Source organism: Ornithorhynchus anatinus, chromosome 16 (genome assembly GCF_004115215.2).
Source record: "Ornithorhynchus anatinus isolate Pmale09 chromosome 16, mOrnAna1.pri.v4, whole genome shotgun sequence".
In the NCBI taxonomy this organism is placed as follows: Eukaryota; Metazoa; Chordata; class Mammalia; order Monotremata; family Ornithorhynchidae; genus Ornithorhynchus; species Ornithorhynchus anatinus.
In genome coordinates this window covers 44,075,258-44,099,000 of record NC_041743.1, presented here as the reverse complement: position 1 = coordinate 44,099,000, position 23,743 = coordinate 44,075,258, and the positions used below count along the sequence as shown (strand labels likewise).

The 23,743-nt window shown below is 55.1% G+C and overlaps 1 protein-coding gene across 1 annotated transcript; it reads right to left on the bottom strand.

Moving 5' to 3' along the window:
- Window positions 1-5,573: 5,573 nt before the first annotated feature.
- LOC114817167 (serine/threonine-protein kinase PDIK1L-like) lies at window positions 5,574-17,494 on the bottom strand. The gene is given in 7 exon segments (XM_029080294.2): window positions 5,574-5,723; window positions 5,725-5,984; window positions 5,987-6,001; window positions 6,004-6,288; window positions 6,291-6,375; window positions 11,265-11,566; window positions 17,245-17,494. Coding segments are annotated over 7 exon segments (1,188 nt in total). The 5' UTR covers window positions 17,381-17,494; the 3' UTR covers window positions 5,574-5,618.
- Between the last annotated feature and the right edge of the window lie 6,249 nt (window positions 17,495-23,743).

The following is a 23,743-nucleotide window of genomic DNA, read 5'->3' as shown; positions in this document are numbered from 1 at the left end:
TCGGACTCCCAGGCCAGTGCTCCATCCACTAAGCCATGAGGCCTCTCCACGTGAAGCGACTCGTCCAAGGTCACACGGCAGACAAGTGGCAGAGCGGGGATTATGAGTCGGGAGGGCGAGAGAGAGTTAGTTGGGGCCCAGATTCATCGGGGGTGGCGCGAACAGCCTCCTGCCAAAACAAGAATCGTCCGCCCGGTCCTTCAAAAGATGCACTTTCCCGCCCAGGGGCGTTCCTATCTGGGGGTTCCTCAAACAGGACCCGTTTATCTCACCACGCAACGCCCTCTGCCATTACGCTGCAGTTTCCGGAGTGCCCACGATTGGCTGCCCGAAGCTGCAACATTTGAATCAAAAGGAAAAGCAGAAACCAAGTCGGGGCCTTCCCCGGCCGAGATAACCCCGCGCCCCCAGAGGAGCCCGGTCAGTAAACACGGGTTAAAGGGGAGTCGGAGATGAAGCAACCGGGCAAAGGTTCAGTTGCCAAGTGCTCCTCGGGCCGCGGGCTCTCCTGTCTGGGCATCATGGAGAAATTGGCGCCGGATGGAACGATGAATAATAATCTGCGATATCTGTTAGGCCTTCACTATGTAGCAGGCACTGTACTGAACAGTGAGGTGGATAGAAGCACATAGTGGATAGGAGCAGATAGAGCTCCTCTAGCCCACCCAAGCCAATCTCACAGATCCCTAATCCGAAACAACAGGAAGAGGAGAGAGATGAACTTGATATAAATAAATGTACATATACATAGATAAGAATGGTACTTTTAAGCCTTATTATGTGCCCGGCACTGTTCTAAGCACTGGGGTGGAATACAAGCTAATCAGATTGGACGCAAAATCCCCGTCCCGCACCGGGGCTCCCACTCTTCATCCCCATTTCACAGATGAGGTAACTGAGGCCCAGATAAGCAAGCAATTTGCCCAAGGACACACCGCGGTCATGCGGCTGAGGCAGAATTAGAACCCAGAGCCCTCGGACTCCCAGGCCCGGACTCTATCCACTATGCCACGTGCTTATATATCTGGTATTTGTTAAGGGCTCACTACTTGCTAGGTAGTTAAGAGCTCAGGTAGATACGGGATAATCGGGTTGGACACATTCCCCTGTCCCCCATGGGACTCATAGTGTCCGATCTCCATTTTACAGAGGAGGGAACTGAGGCACAGAGGAGTAAAGTGATTTGCCCAAGGTCACGCAACAGCCGGAATTAGAACGCAGGTCTCCCGACACCCGGACCTGGGCACTTTCCACTAGGCCTCCGTCCTCCTCTCGGGCTAGTGCATACTTGAAAAGAGCGGGGAGGGTGGTTCCCCGGGACTTTTCTTTCACGGATGAAAAACTCTGGTTTCAGTTTACCAAGCCAAAACAAAAAAAAACACGGCACTGACTCAAATGGCGGATAGCGTATGCTACGTCAGCACAGCTTGCCTATTCTGAGACCAAGAAGGAAAGCAGTCACAAGGGTAACACAGATGGAGATTCAATTGTCCAAATTTCAGGAAGCGGCCCACTTTCTGGTCGGTGATTTTTACCCCGGACAGAAAGGCTGCTATCTAGTTCCAGGTCGGCCCCGGACCCGCAGGGTGACCTTGGGCAAGTCGCTTAATCTCTCTGGGCTTCGTTTACCTCATCTGCGAAGTGGGGATAAGATCCCCGTGGACTGGGGAAGTCCCATGAGGGAACACAAACTGGTTCCAACCCGATCACGCCTTTACCCCGGGGGGCTTAGGTGGACACGTAAGTACTTAATTCCGTACCGATGATAACACCTAACCAGCGTGCAAACCACTAGAACCGTAATTCATTCCTTCACCCGGATTCTCTGCTGCCAAGTCGGCCTAGCGGATAGAGCACGGACCTAGAGCCGGAAGGCCGTGGGTTCTCATCCCGGCTCTGTCGCTTGTCTGCTGTGTGACCTTGGGCAAGTCACTTCCCTTCTCTGCGCTTCACTTATCTCATCTTTAAAATGGGGATTGTGAATGCCATGGGGTAAAGGGACGTGTCCAACCTGACTAGCTTGTATCTACCCGTTTGGTACAGTACACGGCACATAGTAAGAGCTTAACAAACACCACAATCATCATCCCCCTTCTCTGCCCCCCAGCACTCATGTACATATCGGTAATTTATTTCTATTAACGTCTGCCTCCTCCTCTAAGTCTGTAAACTCACTGTAGCAGGGAATGTGTCTTGTTTACTATTCTAAGCGTACTCTTCCAAGTGCTCGGGCACATTCTAAGCACGCAATAAACCCGACTGAATGAACGAATATTATCATTATAGTTATTATCCATCTTCAAGATAGGAGAGCCCATCAGCCTGAACCATCTTTTGTTTGTTTTTGTTTGGTTGGCTTTTTTTAAGGTTACGAACAGTAAATAGATTAAAACTGGGCAGCCCTCCCGCGCCTCTGGCCTTCGGGGAGGGGAAAGAATGGAGAATTTCAGGAGTTTTGGTTTGAAGTCAGACTTTATTTTAGAAAACTGTCATGAACAATAAATTACAATCATTTCCCATCCCTTTCTATAAATTCTTCATAAAATATAATTTACAACTTTGAAAGAAAAATTTCAAAAGTTTGTTTCATTTCTGAAGTGCTGATGATTGATTTATTTTTTTGACCGCTCTGTCATGCTGGTGAAATATTCTGTAGCTGCTACAATAGTTTGATTTGTGAAACGTCATTCTGGGGCTGGGGGGGGAGACACGGAGACAGATGCAAAAGTGTTCGGGCGGCTACGCTGTTCAATACTGGAAAGCAAAAACTCCACAGCGTGAATCTACCATTCCCTAGGAACGCTAGACATCGCCACTGCTACGACCCACACCGATGGCCGGTCCTTTATACCACGTTCGATCTCGGGTCTCCGCAGGTTCGACGTGGGCCGCGTCAACCCCGCTAGATGAATTCATACGTCCCTCTGCCCTCGCCTGTAGCCACCGTTATCCGCGATTGCTTATTCTGGATTTCTGGGAAAAGATTTCCGTAACAGTCACCCCCGTTCGGAGTGGAAGCTCTTTGTGGCAGGGAATGTGTTTAGTGCTTCTGGTGCACTTCAATTCAGCGCACCGAGCCCCCGGGAGGCTCGATAAATACCATCGCTATCACCAAGAGGTTTGAGGTCAGGCCTCTGTGAGTCAGTCCAGAAGTCTCTCCTAAGACTCAGGCATCTTCATTGGAGACCAATAAAAATGACTCTCATTCCTGCCTCGGTTCTGATTCTATCTTAAACTACCAGGAAGTTTCCAAGGACTACCTTTTGCGTCCCAGGAGGAAAGCCCGTTGCTACGTACCAGGGTCATCTCTGAACACAGGGAAACACGTTCCAAATTTAACTAACGCGCTAAAAACATCCCTCCACGTCGGGGGAGAGGAGGTCTGAAGGGGCTGGCGACGGGAGTCGGGTGCCGAGCCTGGCTCGGGGACTCTCGGACAGGATAAATTCTCCTCAAGACTTCCCGGCCAGAAATGGGGAAACGGCCCCAGGTGCACGCACGGCGCGGACGTTTCCAGTCTGTCCCTCGAACTGATTTAAAGAGACGACAGAAGCCAACCACTCCGTCCTTCCAAACGGATGGGCTCGTTGGGGTGGATTCAAAGCTCACTGCTCCGAACCTCGCATCTGCTCCGAAGCCACGAGGCCTAGCGGAAAGAGCACGGGCCTGGGAGTCAGGAGAGCTGGGTGATAATCCTGGCTCCGCCGCCTGCCCTCTGAGTGACCCCGGGTGAGTCACCTTAACTTCTCTGGGCATCAGTTTCTTCATCTGTCGAAATGGGAATAAGTCCCCGCTTCTCCTTCCCGAACTGCGAGTTCCACGTGGGACAGGGACCCGTGTCCGATCTGCTTATATCATCTACCCCGGTGCTTAGTACAGTGCACTGAGCAAAGGAAGCGCTGAACAAATGCCTGAAAGCTCCATGCTTTCGGCTCCCGGGCCTTGTTCCAACCACAAGACCAGAGCCCACTTCAGGTAAATGGGTGGTTGGGGAGGAAGTCCTTAAGAACTTCCGGAAGTTGAAAAAGAACGGGGGAAACAAGACAAAACTAAAGTTCACTTTCACCTTCCGATAAATCCCTTTACGACATCCTTATCCTAGGACAGCAAAGCCTTCCGAAGACCGACTCAACCACCGACGGGTCCCGAGCCCATCTTAAAAGACTAGTAGTGTGCTCTGGGACGGCTCCCTTTCGTTAGATACGGGTTACCTAGCGCCAAGAGTCAACCCCGTCGCTTCTGGAGTTAAAACGAAAGCGACCCCCAAACCCCAACAGTCGTTCCCTGACGATGTTATCGGTCGACCAAGTGGCGGGCTAGAGTCGGCTGGGTGCCGCTTGAGCGATGTGGTGCGCTGGCTCAGTTCCCAACGCGCGCCTCCCGCTGCCCTCCCCGGCTAGGGGAAGGGGCTTCCTTGACGGAGGCGGCGGGAAGCCTCGATCGCCGGTTCACCAAAGAGCGGCAGCGCCAGCTGGAACAGAGGAGACCCAAAGGGGGAACGAGAGAAGGGACCAGGGAAAAGGGGCGGGGGGAGGGGTAAGACGGAGCGGGGCCATTTCGGGGTTCCGCCTCCCCCGGAGGCACCTCCGGAAATGTTTTCAGGTCCCCGGGTCGTGGCATCGGGACCTGGAAGGGCTTCACCTGCCCGTTTCGCCGGGGTGACCACTTTCCAGCGATCTGGTTTCGGCCTGATCGTGGGCCCACGGGTGAAGACGGGCTCTGGGTCTAATCGGCTAAACAAGTGTCCGGTTACCCAAAAGAGAGTCGGGCTGAATGATTAATAGCCTGGCCGGCCTCCTACCTAACCTCCGCACCCCTCCCCTCCTCTCACAGCCCCGGATGCCGGATTCTGAAATTCAACTCCCTCGCTCTCCGGCAGGCCGAGCAGCGAGAGGTCCCTCTGGCCTGTCCGGAGACCTTGCAGCTCTTTCGTATTCATCTGTGTCCGGGGATCTGGACCTTTCAGCCCCTCCAAAATCCTTCGGGACTCTAGAATAAAAACTCAGAATAATTTCATTTAGCGGGCGGTGGGTGGGCCATCCCGAATTCACCAGCAAATCCCAAACGCCTCACCACGGCACCACGGCAAATAACTTAAACAGAAGTGGCATTTTCTTCCTGGGGAATGCGCAGTGCCCACATCCCCGGGCCGACTTATCCACAAATATGTACAGGCGGGTCTGTCGTCTCCCGGAGACCCGTGTTCTGCATTGCCAGCATGCAACTCTCTTCCGCGGGAGGACCAGACAGGGAACCAACGGGGAAGCGGAATGTGGAAGATCCTTCGGGCTCTGTTCCCAGGAAGCGGGGGGGCGCTCTCCTGTCTTTCCTCAGGCGGCCTCCCGGGGGGTCGTTTCTATTTACACGCCTTAGGCGGAACGCTTCGGGGGGATTCCCTCGTCGACGTCCTGGGGGCAAAATGGCCAATGTGTACGGGTGGATGGTCCGCAACGAGATCGAGAGACAAAACCAAAAGAGAGAACACCCCGCCGTGCCGACTCGACCCTCCGGAGGCGGAGTTTGGCTTCACCCCTATCGTCAGCCCGTTCGACGGGGGCTGGGGCGTCCGACGTCACACGACCGGACCGGCCTGGGCGGGGCGGGGGGGGGCTCTACCGTCACGCGACCCGGCCGTCACGTGTCCCAGCCGCTCTCTTGAAGGCGATCTGGACTAGACGGAGCTCCAGCTCGAAAGCGTCCGGCCGGTCCTGGGGGTTGGCGGCCCAGCATCTCCTTGATCAGCTGCCTCATCTGGGCGTTCATCGACTTCTTCTTGACGGGGATGAGCAGTTCCATCTTGGGGTTCTCCAGGAGGGCCTCCCCGACGGGGACGATCTCGCCCCCCTGCCTCACGTAGCTGCCCAGGAGCTCCTTCTTGGTCTCGGTGTCCACGAACGTGATTCTCTCCACCATGGCCCAGATGATGATCCCCAGGGCGAAGATGTCCGCTTTGGCCGTGTAGTGACCCTCCCACACCTCGGGGCCATGTAGAAGTCCGTGCGCAGGCCGTCGACAGGAAGCACTTGTTCACGCTGACCGGCTCCTCCGGGTTCTGCCCGGAGGCGGAGGAACAGACCTTGCTCAGCCCGAAGTCGGCCACCTTGAGCGTCGGCTCCGAGTCGCTGGAGTCCGCCCGGCTCTGGGAGATGAGGATGTTGTCCGGCTTGAGGTCGCGGTGGATGATCTGGTTCCTGTGCAGGAAGGCCAGGGCGCTGCTCAGCTGCAGCATGAAGCTGGTGTTGGTTTTGCGGTTGGGTTTCCGCGACAGCAGAAACTCGTTCATGTCCCTCCGTCACAGAAGTCCATCACGAACCACAGGTAGTAGGCGCTCCTGGGGTCGAAGGCGATCTCTCCTTTGAGCGACGTCTCTACCAGCTGCCGCCGGGGAAAACAGAACAGAGGGGGTTTCAGCCGCCAATCCGGGAGACGCGGTTCGGGCACGGGCCCGGGGCCCGGTAAAGTCCCCAAACACCCAGGCCAAACCGACCGATTCTTCCTCCTCTGTTCTATTCACTCGGAGGGCTCGATAGAGTTCCGCCGCCCTCCACGGGCCTCTCTCCCGCCGAGGGCTACCTGAGAGGGAAGGCGGGTCATTTCTAGGGAGAGGCGCGGGCTCTGGAGAGCCCCGGGTTGCCGGCCCGGTCCTGCCAGTCGCCCACCCACCCGCTCACCCACCCTCTGGGCTCCCGGCTTGCAGGCGGAGATCGAACGCCAGCAGCGAGATCCGGCCGGCGGTTAGCTGGGGCTTTGGCTGGGCCCCGAGAGACGTGTGTGGCTGCCGGAAGTGCCCCCCTTCCCTCTCTGCGCAGACTCCAGGGGCAGAACCTTCCACTCTTGCCCCTGGAGGAGAAGCCTCCCACAGAGGATGCACACTTGGGCTCAGTCTGATGCCCGGGGCCGGCCCAAACTCAGCCCGGGGACTGCTTGGGGGGAACCGGCCCGGGGGTCTGGAGTTGGGCATCCCTGACTGTGCCCCTGGACCTGCCCCAGGAACTCTAGGGCTGAGGTAGCGCTTGGGGCTGGTCACATCCCTCGGCTATACCTAGAGCCCGGCAGGAGAGGCACAGGCTATGAGGGCACGCGGATGTCGGGTCCCTGGCCGAACAGGGCACGGAACGTGCTGCCCACGCTTTACTGGGAAAGACACCCCACCCAGACTACCTCCGTTTCTTAATCGCCCGTCCTTCTCAGCTCAACTGGGTCACTGAACCCGAGCACTAGAAGCGTCCGGCCCTCTTGGAACACGAGCCAGGCTCTGCCTGCACCATTTTGCCGTGGGTGGGCTCCACCGCTTGTCTGCTGTGTGACCTTAGTCAGGTCACTTCACTTCCCTGTACCTCGGATCCCTCATCTGTGCAATGGGGATGTGAGCCCACATGGGACAGGGACTGTGTCCGACGTGATCTGCTCGTATCTACCCTAGCACTTACTACGGCACATAGTAGTAAAACTTAATAAATACCGCTATTATTAGTATTATGACTATTGTTATCGCCATGATGCTCGCACCCTGCAGGGGCAAGGAGGGTCACGGGCAGGACCCAGCCATTACGGTGGCAGGGACCCGGCTGAGACACCGGTGACCCCAGCTGCCCGACCGATCCGAGGTTGGTGACCCTACCGGCCGGCTCCACTTCTGCGGGCGAAATGGAGATGCTCTCTGATGTCTGCTCAATCCCCAGGGTGCGTTGGGGGGGAGCATGACTTTATGCCCCACGCTTTGGCCTTTCCGTCCCAAATCTGGGAGGCCAAGGAGTCCTCGCGTGTCTGCCAACGGAGGATGAAAAAATCCTGCCCTGGATGATAACGACGACAATTACGGTATTTGTTAAGCACTTACTATGTGCCAAGCACTGTTCTAAGCACTGGAGTAGATACAAGGGCATCAGGCTGGACACAGTCCCTGCCCCACCTGGGAATCACAGTCTTGATCGCCATTTTGCAGATGAGGTAACAGAGAAATTACGTGACTCACCCAAGGTCACGGAGCAGAAAAGTGGCGGAGCTGGGACTAGAACCCACGGTCTCTGACGCCCAAGCCCGTTCTCTTGCCACTAGGCCAAGCTGCTTCCCAGGGGACCCGGTTCAGCCCTTTCGGTGGTTGCCGTTCTAGGGTAGGGAAGGCACCGGGCCTGGATGTGTCGGAAGCATCCCTTCCAACCCCCTCTGACCCCACAGCACAATCCCTCAGTGAAAAAACAAGCTGCCCACCTAGACTGCGGCAGCCTGACATTTTGGGCAGTGACGCTAGAAAACCGTTCTTCAGGCCACGTTTTAGTCCAGCTAGCTACTAAGTGGCAGAGAAACTGGACGACTGGCCAAGTGAGCGACCTTTTTTCACCTCTGGATGAAATGCCACTTCCTCATCTGACCCTGGCCCTTAATAATAATAATAACAATTATTACTGTATTTGCTAAGCACTTACTATGTGCCAGGTACTGTACTAAGCGCTGGGCTGGATACAAAACAAATAGGGCTGGACACGGTCCCTGTCCCACGTGGGACTCACAGTCTCAATCCCCATTTTACAGATGAGGGCAGTGAGGCCCAGAGAAGTGAAGTGACTTGGCCAAGGTCACCCAGCAGACAAGTGGTGGAGCAGGGATTAGAACCCATGATCCTCTGACTCCCAGGCCCGTGCTCTATCCACTAAGTCAGGCTGCCCCTCACGCCGTGCTGCTTCTCGAGATGTCCAAGGCAGCATCTCCCGCTGCTGTGGATGACAGTCAGTCTTCGGGATTGGATTGCCCTCTGCCCTTTTGTCTCCACTTCCCAGCAAGCGCTGTGGCACGGCGGAGATGAACGGACGGGAGGAGAAAAAAGGGAGCTCACATCCCGGTCTGCAGCTGCCCGGCTAGGGTATGGAGCCCCGCCAAAACAAGCTCCTTTCCCAAAATCGGGCCTCCTTTGGTTCTGGCGAATGGAGGCCGGTGGGGTCGGAAAAGACCCGGGCAGAGACTGCTCGGCACCGCACCGCCGGAGGGGTAGACGTTATCGGTGCCCTTCCTTGATGGCAGCCCCTTCCTCCTGCGTCCTGCTCAAGCCCTAAAGATGCTCGAATGAACCAAGGGGCGCCTCGGGAGAGGTCTGCGGAGACCCAAGAGGCGCCCGGCCTTTGGGGAAGAACACAGGAGTGATCTCCTCTCCACCATCCTGATAGGGCAGGGGCCGGGCTCCGAAGGCCGGCGCTTCGGGGCCTTTAAATCCCGGGGCGAGCTCTGCCCCGGGGCTGAGGGAGGGGGAAATCACTGGGTCAGATCACTTCCCACAATTCCTGAGAGCCCCCCCCCCCGAGGGTCTGGGAAGCATGCGACGAGTCTGGACGGCCTTCTCACCGACCCGTTTCTCCGGGCGAGGCCCCTCGACGCGTGGAAGCCGAAACGAGCGACGGGATCGGGGGAGACACCGTGTGCCCCTGCTGTGTTGACACCCCATTGCGCCATGCGACTTTCTATTTGCCCAGGTGACGGTGTTTGCTTTTGCTCTCTGGCTAGCTCGCCAAAGGTTCCCGGTTGTTTGAAAAACAGACTTTGGTCCTCTTCTCCCCCTCCCCCACTGTCAGTAAATTGGGGGACTCCCGACCGGATTCCCAAAGGATCTTCTCCTCCAAGAGAGTCCCTTCCTTTTCCCAAACTCGGCTGGCGGTTGAAAATCTCTCTCTGAACAAGCAGTTCGAGCTCAGTTAACCGGCCTGGGTCAGTTCAGCAGTTCGAAGGTGCTGGGACGTCTGGGCCTCGGGACGCTCCCTGAGGGGGGCCATCAACCTTGTCCGTCGATCTCCCGGGATTAACCCAGGCTTCCAAATTTCTAAAAAAGGGGCTCAAGCACCGAGCCACGCCGAAGCCGGGGAAGTGGACGGGAATCACGGGGTCGGGGGGAGAACCCTGGGAAGGAGCTCCGCTGGGATTGTCCCCTGCGGCCCAGCCCTCCCCTTGTCTCAGGATGGACAGGGCACGGGCCGGGGAGTCAAGATGCCTTGGTTCTAATGCCAGCCTTGCCGAGTGACCCTGGGCTTGTCACCTCTGGGCCTCAGTTTTCTCACCTGTACACTGGGCACAACACCTCTCCCCCCTCCACTTGGTGTGGTCCATGTGGAGTGGGCCTGAGCCTGATTAGCCTCTAATAATAATAATAATAATGTTGGTATTTGTTAAGCGCTTACTATGTGCCGAGCACTGTTCTAAGCGCTGGGGTAAACACAGGGGAATCAGGTTGTCCCACGTGGGGCTCACAGTCTTCATCCCCATTTTACAGATGAGGTAACTGAGGCACTGAGAAGTTAAGTGACTTGCCCAAAGTCACACAGCTGACAAGTGGCCGAGCCGGGATTCGAACCCATGACCTCTGACTCCAAAGCCCGTGCTCTTTCCGCTGAGCCACGCTGTACCCCAGCTTTCAGCCCGACCACCTGGGGGGGAAGAAGCACTTAATAAATAGCACTGTTACTGCAAGCTAGTCTTGTCGGGGCACGAGGAGGCTACAACTCAGAAAAGCTCTCTCTAGATTGTCAGCTTGTTGTGGACAGGAAATGGGTCCCTGTATTGCTGTAGTGTTCTCTACCAAGCGCTTAGTACAATGCTCTGCAGGCAGTAAGAGCTCCATAAGTACGACTGACTGACCAGGGATCCACCAGATCGAAACCGGACCTACGAAACGGTCCACCCAACCCTCTGCCTAACGTCTCTGTGCCTCAGTGACCTCATCTGTCAAATGGGGATTAACTGTGAGCCTCACGTGGGACAACCTGATTACCCTGTATCTACCCCAGCGCTTAGAACAGTGCTCGGCACATAGTAAGCGCTTAACAAATACCAACATTATTATTATTATTATTACTACTCCGAACTCGGTACTATTATGATGACTATTCTTTTAATGATATCTGTTAAGCGCTTACTATGTGTCAAGCACTGTTCTCAGGGCTGGGGTTAGATCAGGTTGGGCACGGACCCAGTCCCACGTGGGGCTCACAGTCTAAATAGGAGGGTGAACGGGTATTGGATCCCCATTTCACAGATGAGGAAGCTGAGGCCCAGAGAAGTGAAGTGACTTACCCCAGGTCACACAGCAAGCAGGCAAGGGGCGGAGCTGGGATTAGAACTCAGCACTTCTGACTACCAGACCTGTGCTCTCTCCCTCTGGGCCATGCAGCTTCCTTACAGGCTCGCACCCGATGCTCCTGCCCTCTCTTTTTCTCTCCCACCCCCCCCGCCAGCCCCACCTCCCCACAGAGCACTCTGTGGTTATCCCGGTTATTCCGTACCTGTAAGTAGAGGGAAGAACTGGAGCCGTGTGACATCCTCTGCACCATCCCGTCTTTCTGCAGGATACATTCCTCCAGGTGGATGACGTTGGGGTGCTGGCTCTTGATGCTGCTCAGCGCCCAGAATTCGCGCAGCGCCAGCTCGACGTTTTCCGGGGCGTGGCAGCGGATTTTCTTCACGGCCACCCGGGCGGAGGTCTTTCTGACGACCGCCTCGTACACCACGCCGTAGCTTCCTCGGCCCACCTCCCGGATTAGGTCGTACTTCGGCTGGCTGCTCACCATCTTCAAGGTCCCGGCGCCTGGGGATGTTTAAGAGAGGGGCCGGTGAGGTGGAGGATCCTTCCTGGTCAGGGGGTGCCCCGGGTACCCCCGCCCGTCCCCCGCCACGGGCTGTCATCTCCCGGTTCCCTCCTGGGAGGGGGTCCTGATGCAGGCGGGCCAGACTGCTTGATTCCATGCCATGTGCTGTCTCCGGGGGGGACTGTGGGGAAACCGTCTCCCTCCGGGGGGGCGGCTTTGGAGATGGTCACGAAGGGGCACTCTGAAGCGGAATAAAGTTCTGCTGCACATACTTGGCTGGAGCTCAGTCCTGGAGCCCCTGAAAGTGAAACTGCCTATTCATGGAACACGAAACCGCTCGGTCGTTTTCCTTAAAGTGAACGGAAAGCAAACCGTGCCACAGGAGGAAAAACAGATTTCTGAATGTGTTATTTGTTAAGTGTTTACTATGTGCCAGGCATCGCAATAAGCGCTGGGGTGGACAGAAGTAGATCGGGTTGGACGCGATCCCTCTCCCACGTGGGGCTCAGTCTCAATCCCTACTTTCCAGATGAGGTAACTGAGGCACAGAGAAGTGAAGCGACTTGCCCAAGGCCACACAGCAGACAAGTGGCGGAGCTGGGATTAGAACCCCTGACCTTCTGATTCCCAGGCCTTTGCTCCAACTTCTACGCATTTCTATTTTTCTCCCTCGACTCTGGCACGGATTTCTAGGGATCCCCAAATGACATTCAAGTGGAATTTTTCTTTTGGGGGGAAGCGATGGGGCCTCTCTAAACAGACAGCCAGTGAATATGCCCTGTGATAACTCTACCTCCCTTCTTTGCTTAATAATAAAGACGGCTTTTTCAGGGCATTTTGGGCAAGATCAGACCTACCCAAGCTAAGGAGCGCCCGATACAGCGCCTCTCCAACACAACCTGACGATACCAGATAACCTGCAGCGGATGGAGAAGTGAGAAACGGCTCAGAAGTGACCGGAAAACCCAAGGAGTGTCCCCAGAAAAGGATAAGAAAGAGTGGCCGCAAGCCACGAGAGAATTCCGAACAAGAGGCTGCCTTCGACCGATCAATTAATGGCGTTTACTGAGCGCTTATTGTGTTCAGAGCACTGTACTAAACATTTGGGAGAGTGTAATGGAGTAAGCAGACACATCCCTACCTTCATATAACCCTGTTGTCGTGAACTAGGCTAGCTCCGCTCTGTCAGATCTTGGGAAGGCCCAGCGGTAGCAGCTGATCACAGGGGTGGGAAAGGGAGAGGAATCGGGAAGCAGCAGTAGCACCCACAGCCTTATAACGATGGCATTTGATAAGCACTTACTATGTGCCAAGCACTGTTCTAAGCGCTGCGGGGGGGGGGAAGATACAAGGTAATCAGGTTGTCCCACGTGGGGCTCACAGTCCTAAACCCCATTTTACAGATGAGGTAACTGAGGCCCGGAGAAGTGAAGTGACCTGCTCAAAGTCACACAGCTGACAAGCAGCGGAGGAGGGATTAGAACCCATGACCTCTGACTCCCAAGCCCGGGCTCTTTCTACTGAACCACACTGCTTCTCTTCCACAGTTGTTTTTATGATTGGATGACCCTTCCAAATGAGGCTGGGACACCCCGAAGGAGCAGCTAGAAGCTGAGCACGCCTAATTTCCCCCTTCCCTGCCTCTTTTTCTTTGGCTTAAGCTACTGAATCTTCCAGTTCCAACCTCCTAGTTCGAGCCCACCTGAGTGTAAGTTACTTGAGGGTAGGGATAGTATCTAAACCTCTACTGTCATGCACTCTCCCAGGTGTTCCGCCCATAGAAAGTACTTAATAAATACCACCGTTTGCTCTGCCAGAGATTTTCTGCTGCTCTGGGACTCTAGACTGGAAGCTCCCCGTGGGCGGGGAATGTGTCCCGAACAACTCTGCTGCATTGTAATAATAATAATAATGTTGGTATTTGTTAAGCGCTTACTATGTGCCGAGCACCGTTCTAAGCGCTGGGGTAGACACAGGGGAATCAGGTTGTCCCACGTGGGGCTCACAGTCTTCATCCCCAATTTACAGATGAGGTCACTGAGGCACCGAGAAGTGACTTGCCCACAGTCACACGGCTGACAAGTGGCAGAGCCGGGGTTCGAACCCATGACCTCTGACTCCAAAGCCCGCGCTCTTTCCAGTGAGCCACGCTGCTTCTCAGCGTACTCTCTCAGACGCTTAGTACAATGCTTTGCACCTAGTACACACTCAGATACCACTGAGGATGATGACTTTCTTATGAGAGCTGCTCTACTCTTCCATTCTCCCCAACTACCTAGAAGGGTCCAACCTAAACTTCGGCACCTACTTTTTGATCTAACCATTTTTTTCCCCTCCAGCTCCCGCTCTTTGTAATTTGAATTTACCCTCTAGATTGCAAGCTTATGACCGTCAGGGAAACTCGTCCGCTAATTCTGCTGTATTGTGCTCTCCCAAGCGCTTAGTACAATACTCCACGCATAATAAGCACTCAATTAGTACCACTGATTGATTTATTGGTCTGGCTTCTGTTGGACTATCCCAATTAAGCACACAACGGATACTTGGTTGATCCTAAACCGGCTTGCCACTCTACGGGACCTAAAGCAAATCAATCAGGAATCAGCCCCACTCCAAATGCCGTCTTCGCGACGGCGGCGTTTTGCCAGCCGAAAAATAGCCCAGATCTGAGCTCCTGGGTCATGGGCAAAAGATAATGCCCAGATGACTCGTTCGGATGATGCAAGTCAAGGGCCAAGCGGTGATCAACACCAGAGTCTTGACTCCTGGTGGGAGCGGTTCAAACCCCAGCTGTTTATGTAACACCCAGAAGGGGTGGGCAGGGGCTTTCTCTGAGGGCTCGGCCTAGGAGGCTAAACCGAGAGGCATCATGGCCTGGTGGAAAGAACACAGGCCTGACTCAGAAAACCTCTTTCTAATCCTGGATCCCTCGCTTGCCTGCTGTGGGGGCAAGTCCCTTCACCTCTCTGTGCCTCAGTTACCGCATCTGAAAAATGGGGATACCTAGTCTCCCTCCCTCTTAGATTATGCCCCCTAGGCGGGCCAGAAGATGGTGCCCGATCTTCCGTTGTATCCATCCCACTGCTTGGCCGAGAGTGAGAGCTTAACAAATGCCACAATAATAATAATAATAATGTTGGTATTTGTTAAGCGCTTCCTACGTGCAGAGCACTGTTCGAAGCGCTGGGGGAGATACAAGGTAATCAGATTGTCCCCCTTGAGGTTCACAGTCTTAATCCCCATTTTACAGAGGAGGTAACTGAGTCCCAGAGAAGTTGTGACTTGCCCACAGTCACCCAGCTGACAAGTGGCGGAGCCGGCATTCGAACCCATGACCTCTGACTCCCAAGCCCAGGCTCTTTCCACTGAGCCACGCTTATTACCCAGAGCCCTAGAGTGGCCAGGTTGTTGTACCCCTAACCCCTTCCCGCCATAAAGGAGAAGCAGCGTGGCTCAGTGCTGGACCTGGGAGTCAGAGGTCATGGGTTCTAATCCCCACACTGCCGCTTATCAGCTGGGTGACTGTGGGCAAGTCGCTTCACTGCTCTGGACCTCGGTTCCCTCATCTGTCAAATGGGGATGAAGACTGGGAGCCCCAGGTGGGACAATCTGATCACCTTGTATCCCACCCCAGCGCTTAGAACAGTGCTTTGCACATAGTAAAGTGCACATTATTTACCATTTACACATAGTAAAAATGTGTCCATCTGTCTCCCCCGATTAGACTGTAACCCGGTCAATGGGCAGGGATGGTCTCTATCTGTTGCCGAATTGTCCATTCCACGCGCTTAGTACAGTGCTCTGCACACAGTAAGTGCTCCATAAATACTACTGACTGAAGAATAATAATGTTGGTATTTGTTAAGCGCTTACTACGTGCCGAGCACGGTTCTAAGCACTGGGGTAGAGACAAGGGAATCAGGTTGGCCCACGTGGGGCTCACAGTCTTCATCCCCATTTTCCAGATGAGGGGACCGAGGCACCGAGAAGTGAAGTGACTTGCCCAAAGTCACCCAGCAGCCAGAGCTGGGATTAGAACCCGCAACCTCTGACTCCTAAGCCCGGGCTCTTTCCACCGAGCCACGCTGTAAGTCCTTAACACCGAAAAACAAGCGGCTCTGCCACTTGTCAGCCGGGTGACTGTGGGCAAGTCACTTCACATCTCTGTGCCTCAATCTGGAAAATGGGCATTTAGATTCTGAGCCTCACGTGGGACAACTTAATGACCCTGTATCTCTCCCAGCGCTTAGAACAGTGCTCTGCACCTAGTAAGCGCTTAAACACCAACATTGTTATTGTTGTTATTAACAAATACCACCATTATAAGGCACAGCTGTCCTCTTCCAGGCGCTTAATATAATAACGTTGGTATTTGTTAAGCGCTTACTAGGCGCAGAGCACTGTTCTAAACGCTGGGGGAGATACAGGCTCATCAGGTTGTCCCACGTGAGGCTCACAGTTAATCCCCATTTTACAGATGAGGAAACTGAGGCCCAGTGAAGTGACTTGCCCACAGTCACACAGCTGCCCAGGGGCAGAAGCGGCATTCGAACCCATGACCTCTGACTCCCCAAGCCCGGGCTCTTTCCACTGAGCTACGCTGCTGCTCTGCCCATGGTAAACACTCCATAAATGCCCCTGATTGATGGAAGGGGGGTGCCCGGGGTGGGCACCCCCTTGCCCCCCGCCCCCAGGCTTTCAGTGGGCACTGACGGGGCTGCCCAGCTCGGGCTGGGGGAGGTAGGGGGCATGGAGGGAGATGGAGGGGGATGGAGGCCGGGGGCCCCTTCCCTTGGCATGGCCGGAAGCCCCTTCCCTTGGCATGACCGGAAGCCCCTTCCTTGGCATGACGGGAAGCCCCTTCCCTTGGCATGACCAGAGGCCCCTTCCTTGGCATGACCGGAAGCTCCTTCCCTTGGCATGACCGGAAGCCCCTTCCCTTGGCATGACGCGAAGCCCCTTCCCTTGGCATGACCGGAAGCCCCTTCCCTTGGCATGACCGGAAGTCCCTTCCCCGACAGGGCCCGACAAGGCCCTGACCAGTCCTGACAGGCCCAGGCCCCTCTTCCCTGACAGGGCCGGTGGGGTGTGAGGCTGCGGACGCGGTTCTTCTTCTCCCCGTCTCGGCCTCCCCGGGCCCGGCAGGTCTCCCCGGTATCGCTTCTGTCCGGGAAGCGACGGGCGCGGGCAGGCTTTACCTCAGGGCCGCCGCTTCTCCTTCTCGCGGGCTCTGCCGGCCGCCATTATCGGACGCCTCGCGCCGCCTGTCAGAGGCCGGCGCGCGCCCCCCCCTCCCCCTCCCCCCGGCCGCGCGCGCCCCGTTGGCTCAGCGGGGCCCGCGGCGCGCGCCCCGGACGACGGCGCCTCTTCCCCCATTGGCCGGCGGCGCCCGCGCGCGCCTACCCGAGGGAGGCCGGGCACGCGCGCCGGAATGCACCACTCGGGCCCTCCCGTGGGGGAGGCCCGGACAGGACCAGAGAAGCGGGGGAGGGGGGGACGGACGACTCCTGCCTCCCCCCCCCGCCCCACCTCGAGGCTACCGCCACGGGCCCCTTCTGCACTTTGCAACGAGGCCTGCCTCCCCCCGAGCTCTTTTGAATTGCACAAAGCAAGCTGAGCCTGCAGACGGGTCACCCCAGCTCCCTGACAAAGCCTCCCCCCTTTTTCTCGCACCTACCGTGTTGCCGCCTCTTTTGCAGGGTTCTCCGCAATTTAACGCTTTTTGCATTTTCTTCCGCCCTGGGGAGTGAGGCGTCCGAGGGGCTGGGGCTGGTGGGGAGGCGCAGTCCGGACGGGGGAGCATTGGCCCCCATCCCACAGGGAGGACTGCACCTTTTGTCCCTGTCACTGGGCCATGGTCACACGCCACTCGGGGCCTGAGGCGGCTGCGAGGCACTTTGCAGGGTGCGATCATCTGGAAAGGGCCTTCTTCCTCCCCCCCCCCGCGGGGAGCGCGTTGGTATCTTCCCTTAAAGGGGCAGTTTCCCATTGTTCTTCCAGAATGGGAGACTTGCAGGCCCCCTGGGGCTCAGCGCTAATAATAATAATGGTGGTGTTTGCTCCCAGGCACTGTACTAAGCGCTGGGGTGGATACAAGCAAATAATAATAATGTTGGCATTTGTTAAGCGCTTACTATGTGCAGAGCACTGTACTAAGCGCTGGGGTAAAAAGAAATCAAATTGCGGTATTTGTTAAGCGCTTACTACGTGCAAAGCCCTGTTCTAAGCGCTGGGGGATACAAGGTGATCAGTTGGTCCCACGTGGGGCTCTCAATTTTAATCCCCATTTGACAGATGGGGTAACTGAGGCAGAGAGAAGTTAAGTGACTTGCCCAAGGTCACACAGCTGACTAGCGGCAGAGCCGGGATTAGAACCGGTGACCGGTGATCTCCGACTCCCAAGCCCGCGCTCTTTCCGCTGAGCCACGCTGCTTGCAGGGTCATCAGGTTGTCCCACGTGAGGCTCCCAGTCTTCATCCCCATTTTGCAGATGAGGTGACTGAGGCACCGAGAAGCGAAGTGACTTGCCCGCAGTCACCCAGCTGCCAAGTGGCCGAGCCGGGATTCGAACCCGTGACCTCTGCCTCCCAAGGCCGGGCTCTTTCCACTGAGCCACGCTGCTTCTCTATCGGGTTGGACACGGTCCCCGTCCCGCGAGGGGCTCGCAGTCTCCCTCCCCATTTTACAGATGGGGGAATCCCAGAGAAGTGAAGTGATCTGCCCAAGGTCACACGGCAGATAAGTGGGAGAGAGGGGATTAGAACCCATGACCTTTTGACTCCCAGGCCGGGGCTGTAGCCACTAGGCCGTGCTGGTTCTCCGGCTAGGGCCTGGTTCGGATCCATGCCCCTGTCTGAGTGACGACGGCGAGCCCGTCGTTGGGCAGGGATGGTCTCTATCTGTTGCCGACTTGTACATTCCAAGCGCTTAGTACAGTGCTGGGCACACAGGAATTGCTCAATAAATACGATTGAATGAATGAATGACGTGGAGCTGGGAGGAGGGAAGGGACAATCAGCTCCTGCAGCCCAAAGAGGGTTAATGGGGGTTTCCCGGACGCAGTCACCCGGGTCCCCTTGCCCGGGGGTCAAACCCCGGACACCAGTCCGCCCCGTCTATCAGAGGCCATCTGTCATCTCATCCTTTCACGCCTTCCTGCAGAGGAGCTGGCTCCTTCCCCTCTCACCAGCCCATGCTCTTTTTTTCATTTTATGGTGTTACATCAAGCGCTTACTATGTGCCGGGGCACTGTACTAAGCGCTGGGCTAGATACAGGCTAATCAGATTGGTCCCAGTGCCTGTCCCACGTGGGGCTCACGGTCTTAATCCCCATTTTAGAGATGAGGTAACTGAGGCACGGAGAAGCGAAACGACTTGCCCGAGTTCACACGGCAGACAAGTCGTGGAGCCGGGATTAGAACTCAGGTCCTTCGAAGCACCGTACTAAGCGCTCGGGTGAGTACCACAGAACAACCAACACATTCCTTGCCCACAACGAACTCACGGTCTAGAGGGGGAGACGGACGTTAATATAAGTAAATAAATGGCATATGTTCTGGGGGGATGGGAGGAAGGATGAATGAAGGGAGCAAGTCGGGGCGACGCAGAAGGGAGTGGGAGAAGAGGAGAGGAGGGTTTAATCAGGTGGCGAGATAGACGAGATCGAGGCGCAGCGAGAAGGTTAGTATTAGAGGGATGAAGGGTGGTCCCCTCAATCAATGTGATTTATTGCCCCCTCTCATCCTTCACCCCCTCACCTAAAACTTTGGGATCTGCATTAGTAGAAATGTCCAGAATAGGTTACTGGGAAAGAAAGTTGGGGAAGTTGGATGGCCCATTCATTCATTCAGTAGTATTTATTGAGCGCCTACTATGTGCTTCCTGACCTTGTCCGGAAAGGCAGCCGTTGTGTGGTTTTCCATATGACTTGTTCCCGCTGTTGGAGAGGGGATCCTGGGTTGAGTGAGAAGCAGCCTGGCCTATAATAATAAAATCATGGTATTTGTTCAGCAGCGTGGCTCAGTGGAAAGAGCCCGGGCTTGGGAGTCAGAGGTCATGGGTTCGAATCCCAACTCTGCCACTTGTCAGCTGGGTGACTGTGGGCAAGTCACTTCACTTCTCTGTGCCTCAGTGACCTCATCTATAAAATGGGGATGAAGACTGTGAGCCTCACGTGGGACGACCTGATGACCCTGTATCTCCCCCAGTGCTTAGAACAGTGCTCTGCACATAGAAAGCGCTTAACAAATACCAACATTATTATTAAGCGCTTACTCTGTACCAAACCTTGTAGTGAGCAGTGGAGGGGTTACAAGGTAGTCAGGTTGTCTCACGAGGGGCTCACAGTCTTCATCCCCATTTTTAAAGAGGAGGTAACTGAGGCACGGAGAGGTTAAGTGACTTGCACAAGTTCACACAACAGACAAGTGGCAGAGTCGAGATTAGAACCCACAACCTCCGACTCCCAAGCCCGGGCTCATGCCACTAGGCCTTGCTGCTTCTTTAGTGGATAAAGCCCAGGCCTGGAAGTCAGAAGGCCTGGGGTTCTCATCCCGGCTCTGCCACTTGTCTGCTGTGGGACCTCGGGTAAGTCGCTTGATTTTTCTGGGCCTCAGTTATTTCTTCTTTGGCGGCGAGGGACCCGTTAGCCCTATCTCTAGACTGTAAGCTCCTTGTGGGCAGGGATTGTGGGCACCAACTCTGGTGGACTCTCCTAAACGTTCTGTACAGTGTTCTGCACACGCGCTCAATAAATACCACCGATTGATTCATTGATTGCCCATCCTCCCTTCTTCCCGGCAGCACCCGGAATTTGACCCGGGCCCATAAAAAGGAGATTGCCAGCCCTCTATGCCGGCCTCGTTCTCGCCTGTCCCGCCGTCGACCCCTGGCCCACGTCCTACCTCTGACCCGGAACGCCCTCCCTCCTCACCTCTGCCAAACTAACCCTCTTCCCCTCTTCAAAGCCCTTCTGAGAGCTCACCTCCTCCAGGAGGCCTTCCCAGACCGAGCCCTCCCTTTCCCTCTGCTCCTCCTCCCCTCCCCATCGCCCGGACTCCCTTCCCCTCCCCACAGCACTGGTGTATATTTGTATATATTATTTATTACTCTATTTTAGTAATGATGTTGTGTATAGAGAAGCAGCGTGGCTCAGTGGAAAGAGCACGGGCTTGGGAGTCAGAGGTCATGGGTTCGAATCCCCGCTCTGCCCCTTGGCAGCTGTGTGATTTTGGGCAAGGCCCTTAACTTCTCGGTGCCTGTTACCTCATCTGGAAAAGGGGGATTAAGACTGTGAGCCTCACGTGGGACAACCTGAGTACCCTGTATCTCCCCCGGCGCTTAGAACAGTGCTCTGCACATAGTAAGCGCTTAACAAACACCAACATTATTATTACTATCTAGCTATTTTGTTGGTATTGATGCCCGTCTACTTGTTTTGTTGCCTGCCCCCCTTCTAGACTGTGAGCCCGTTGTTGGGTGGGGATTGTCTCTAACTGACACCGAATTGTGCTTTCCCAGCGCTTAGTACAGTGCTGTGCGCCCAGTGAGCGCTCAGTAAATACGACTGAATGAATGAATACGCCGCCAATGTAGTTTGACTAGGACAAGTCTGCCCCCTAGTGGACACAAGCTGTTATGGCGGGAGAGGGTGCGGGGGCGTCCAGCTCACGTCCTACCAATAATAATAATAACTGAGCTATTTGTTAAGCGCTTACTCTGGGCGGGCCCTGGACTAATCGCTGGGGTGGATACAAGCAAATCAGGTTGGACACAATCCTTGTCACATAAGGGGCTCACGGTCTATATCCCCCCCATTTTACAGCTGAGGTAACCGAGGCCCAGTGAAGTGACTTGCCCAAGGTCACACAGCAGAACAGTCAGCGGTGGAGCCCACGACCCTTCTGACTCCCAAGCCTGTGCTCTGTCCGCTACGCCACGCTGCTTCAACACTACCACAACCCACTCTGAGCACTTCGCTTCTTTAATGAGAAGCAGCGTGGCTAGTGGAAAGAACACGGGCTTTGGAGTCAGAGGTCGTGAGTTCGAATCCCAGCTCTGCCACTTGTCAGCTGTGTGACTGTGGGCGAGTCACTTAACTTCTCGGGGCCTCAGTGACCTCGTCTGTAAAATGGGGATTAAGACTGTGAGCCCCACGTGGGACAACCTGATTCCCCTGTGTCTACCCCAGCGCTTAGAACAGTGCTCTGCACATAGTAAGCGCTTAACAAATACCAACATTATTATTATTATTAATGCCAACCTACCCGCCGAACTTCGATCTCATCTGTCTCGCCGCCATCCCCTTGCTCGTATCCTCCCTCTGGCCTAGAACTCCCTCCCGCTTCCTATCCAACAGGCCACCACTCTCCCCACTTTCAAAGCCTTACTAAATTCACATCTCCTCCAAGAGGTCTTCCCTGGTTAACCTCTCTTTTCCCCTAATAATAATAATTGTGATATCTGTTAAGCGTTTACTATGTGTCAGGCGCCGTACTAAGCTCCGGGATGGGTGCAAGCAAATCGGGTTGGACACAGTCCCGGTCCCACGGGGGGCTCGCGATCTCAGTCCCTATTTTCCAGATGAGGTCACTGAGGTAAAGAAAAGCAAAGTGACTTGCCCAAGGTCACACAGCAGGCAAGTGGCGGAGCCGGGATTAGAACCCATGACCTTCTGACCCCCGGGTCCATTCTCCTCCTTCTTCTCACATAGTAAGCGCTTAACAAATATAATTATTATTATAATAATAGTCGCAGGAGGCGTTGCCTTCGGGAACACCAGTGGGTACCCTGAGCCCATGCGGGCCTGGTACTTAGTAAGCGCTTAAAAAATACAATAATAACTGGTTTTTCCCCGGAGAGGGAGAGTCGGGGCAGGATCAGGGGAGGGCCCCGGGGAAAGTTCAGCACAGAGGCCGGGTTTTCCCCCAAGAGGGTGACCGGGGCGGGAGAGGGCAGAGAATATGACCGTCATTAAACACTAGCCTAGATTATCTTCGCCCAACCACAACCTAGGCACCGTGCCATCACCTGTTGCGTTTCGTAAATATCGATTTACCTACTCAACTCTCTGAACGCCACCTTTCCATTCTCAATTTCCCCGTATTTGTAACATCTTTCTTTTCTTTCACTAGGCCACACGGAGCGGCCTGGCCAAAGGCAAAGAACCCGGGCCTGGGAGTCAGAGGACCTGGGTTCCAAGCCCCGCTCTGCCACATGTCTGCCGTGTGACCCTGGGCAAGTCACTTCAAGTTCTTTGTGGGCAGGGAACGTGTCTGTCGACTCTTTTATATTATATTCATTTAATTCAGTCGTACCTACCGTACACTTACACTATACTAAATGCTTAGGAGAGTACAACTCCCACTTCGGAGCACTGTACTATGTCCAGACTGGGCAGGAATGGCAAAGGGGGTGGACATGGCAGGAGAGCTTGAGGGCGTGGGGAGGGGGTTATGATAATAACAATAATAATCAATCATACTCATTGAGTGCTCCAACGTACTCCATCAATCAACCAATTATGGTTATTCTTCGCTATTATTATTCGTTATTATCCTCCCCTCCTTCCAGGTGGAGCGTTTTAGGGTGGGCTCCGTTGCAACCTGCAGACAACCTGGTTGCCGGGCTCCAAGCCCGAGCTCTGTCCACTAAGCCGTGCCGCTTCTCTAGACTGTGAGCTGCACCTGGGCAGGAAATGTTTCCACCAACTCTGTTGTTTAGTACTCAGAAGCAGCAAGGCGTAGTGGATCGAGCCTGGGCCTGGGAGTCAGGAGATTACGGGTTCTAATCCCGCCGCCTCAACTGGTCTGCCGTGTGACCTTGCAAGTCACTTCACTTCTCTGGGCCTCAGTTACCGCATCTGTAAACTGGGGACTGAGACAGTGAGCCCCACGTGGGACAGGGATCGTGTCCAACCCGATCGGCTTGTACCCACCCCGGCGCTTAGTAATAATAATAATGTTGGTATTTGTTAAGCACTTACTATGGGCAGAGCACTGTTCTAAGCGCTGGGGGAGATACAGGGTCATCAGGTTGTCCCACGTGAGGCTCACGGTCTTCATCCCCATTTTACAGATGAGGTAAAGAAGTTAAGTCACACAGCTGCCGGGATTCAAACCCATGACCTCTGACTCCCAAGCCCGGACTCTTTCCACTGAGCCAGTGCCCGGCACGTA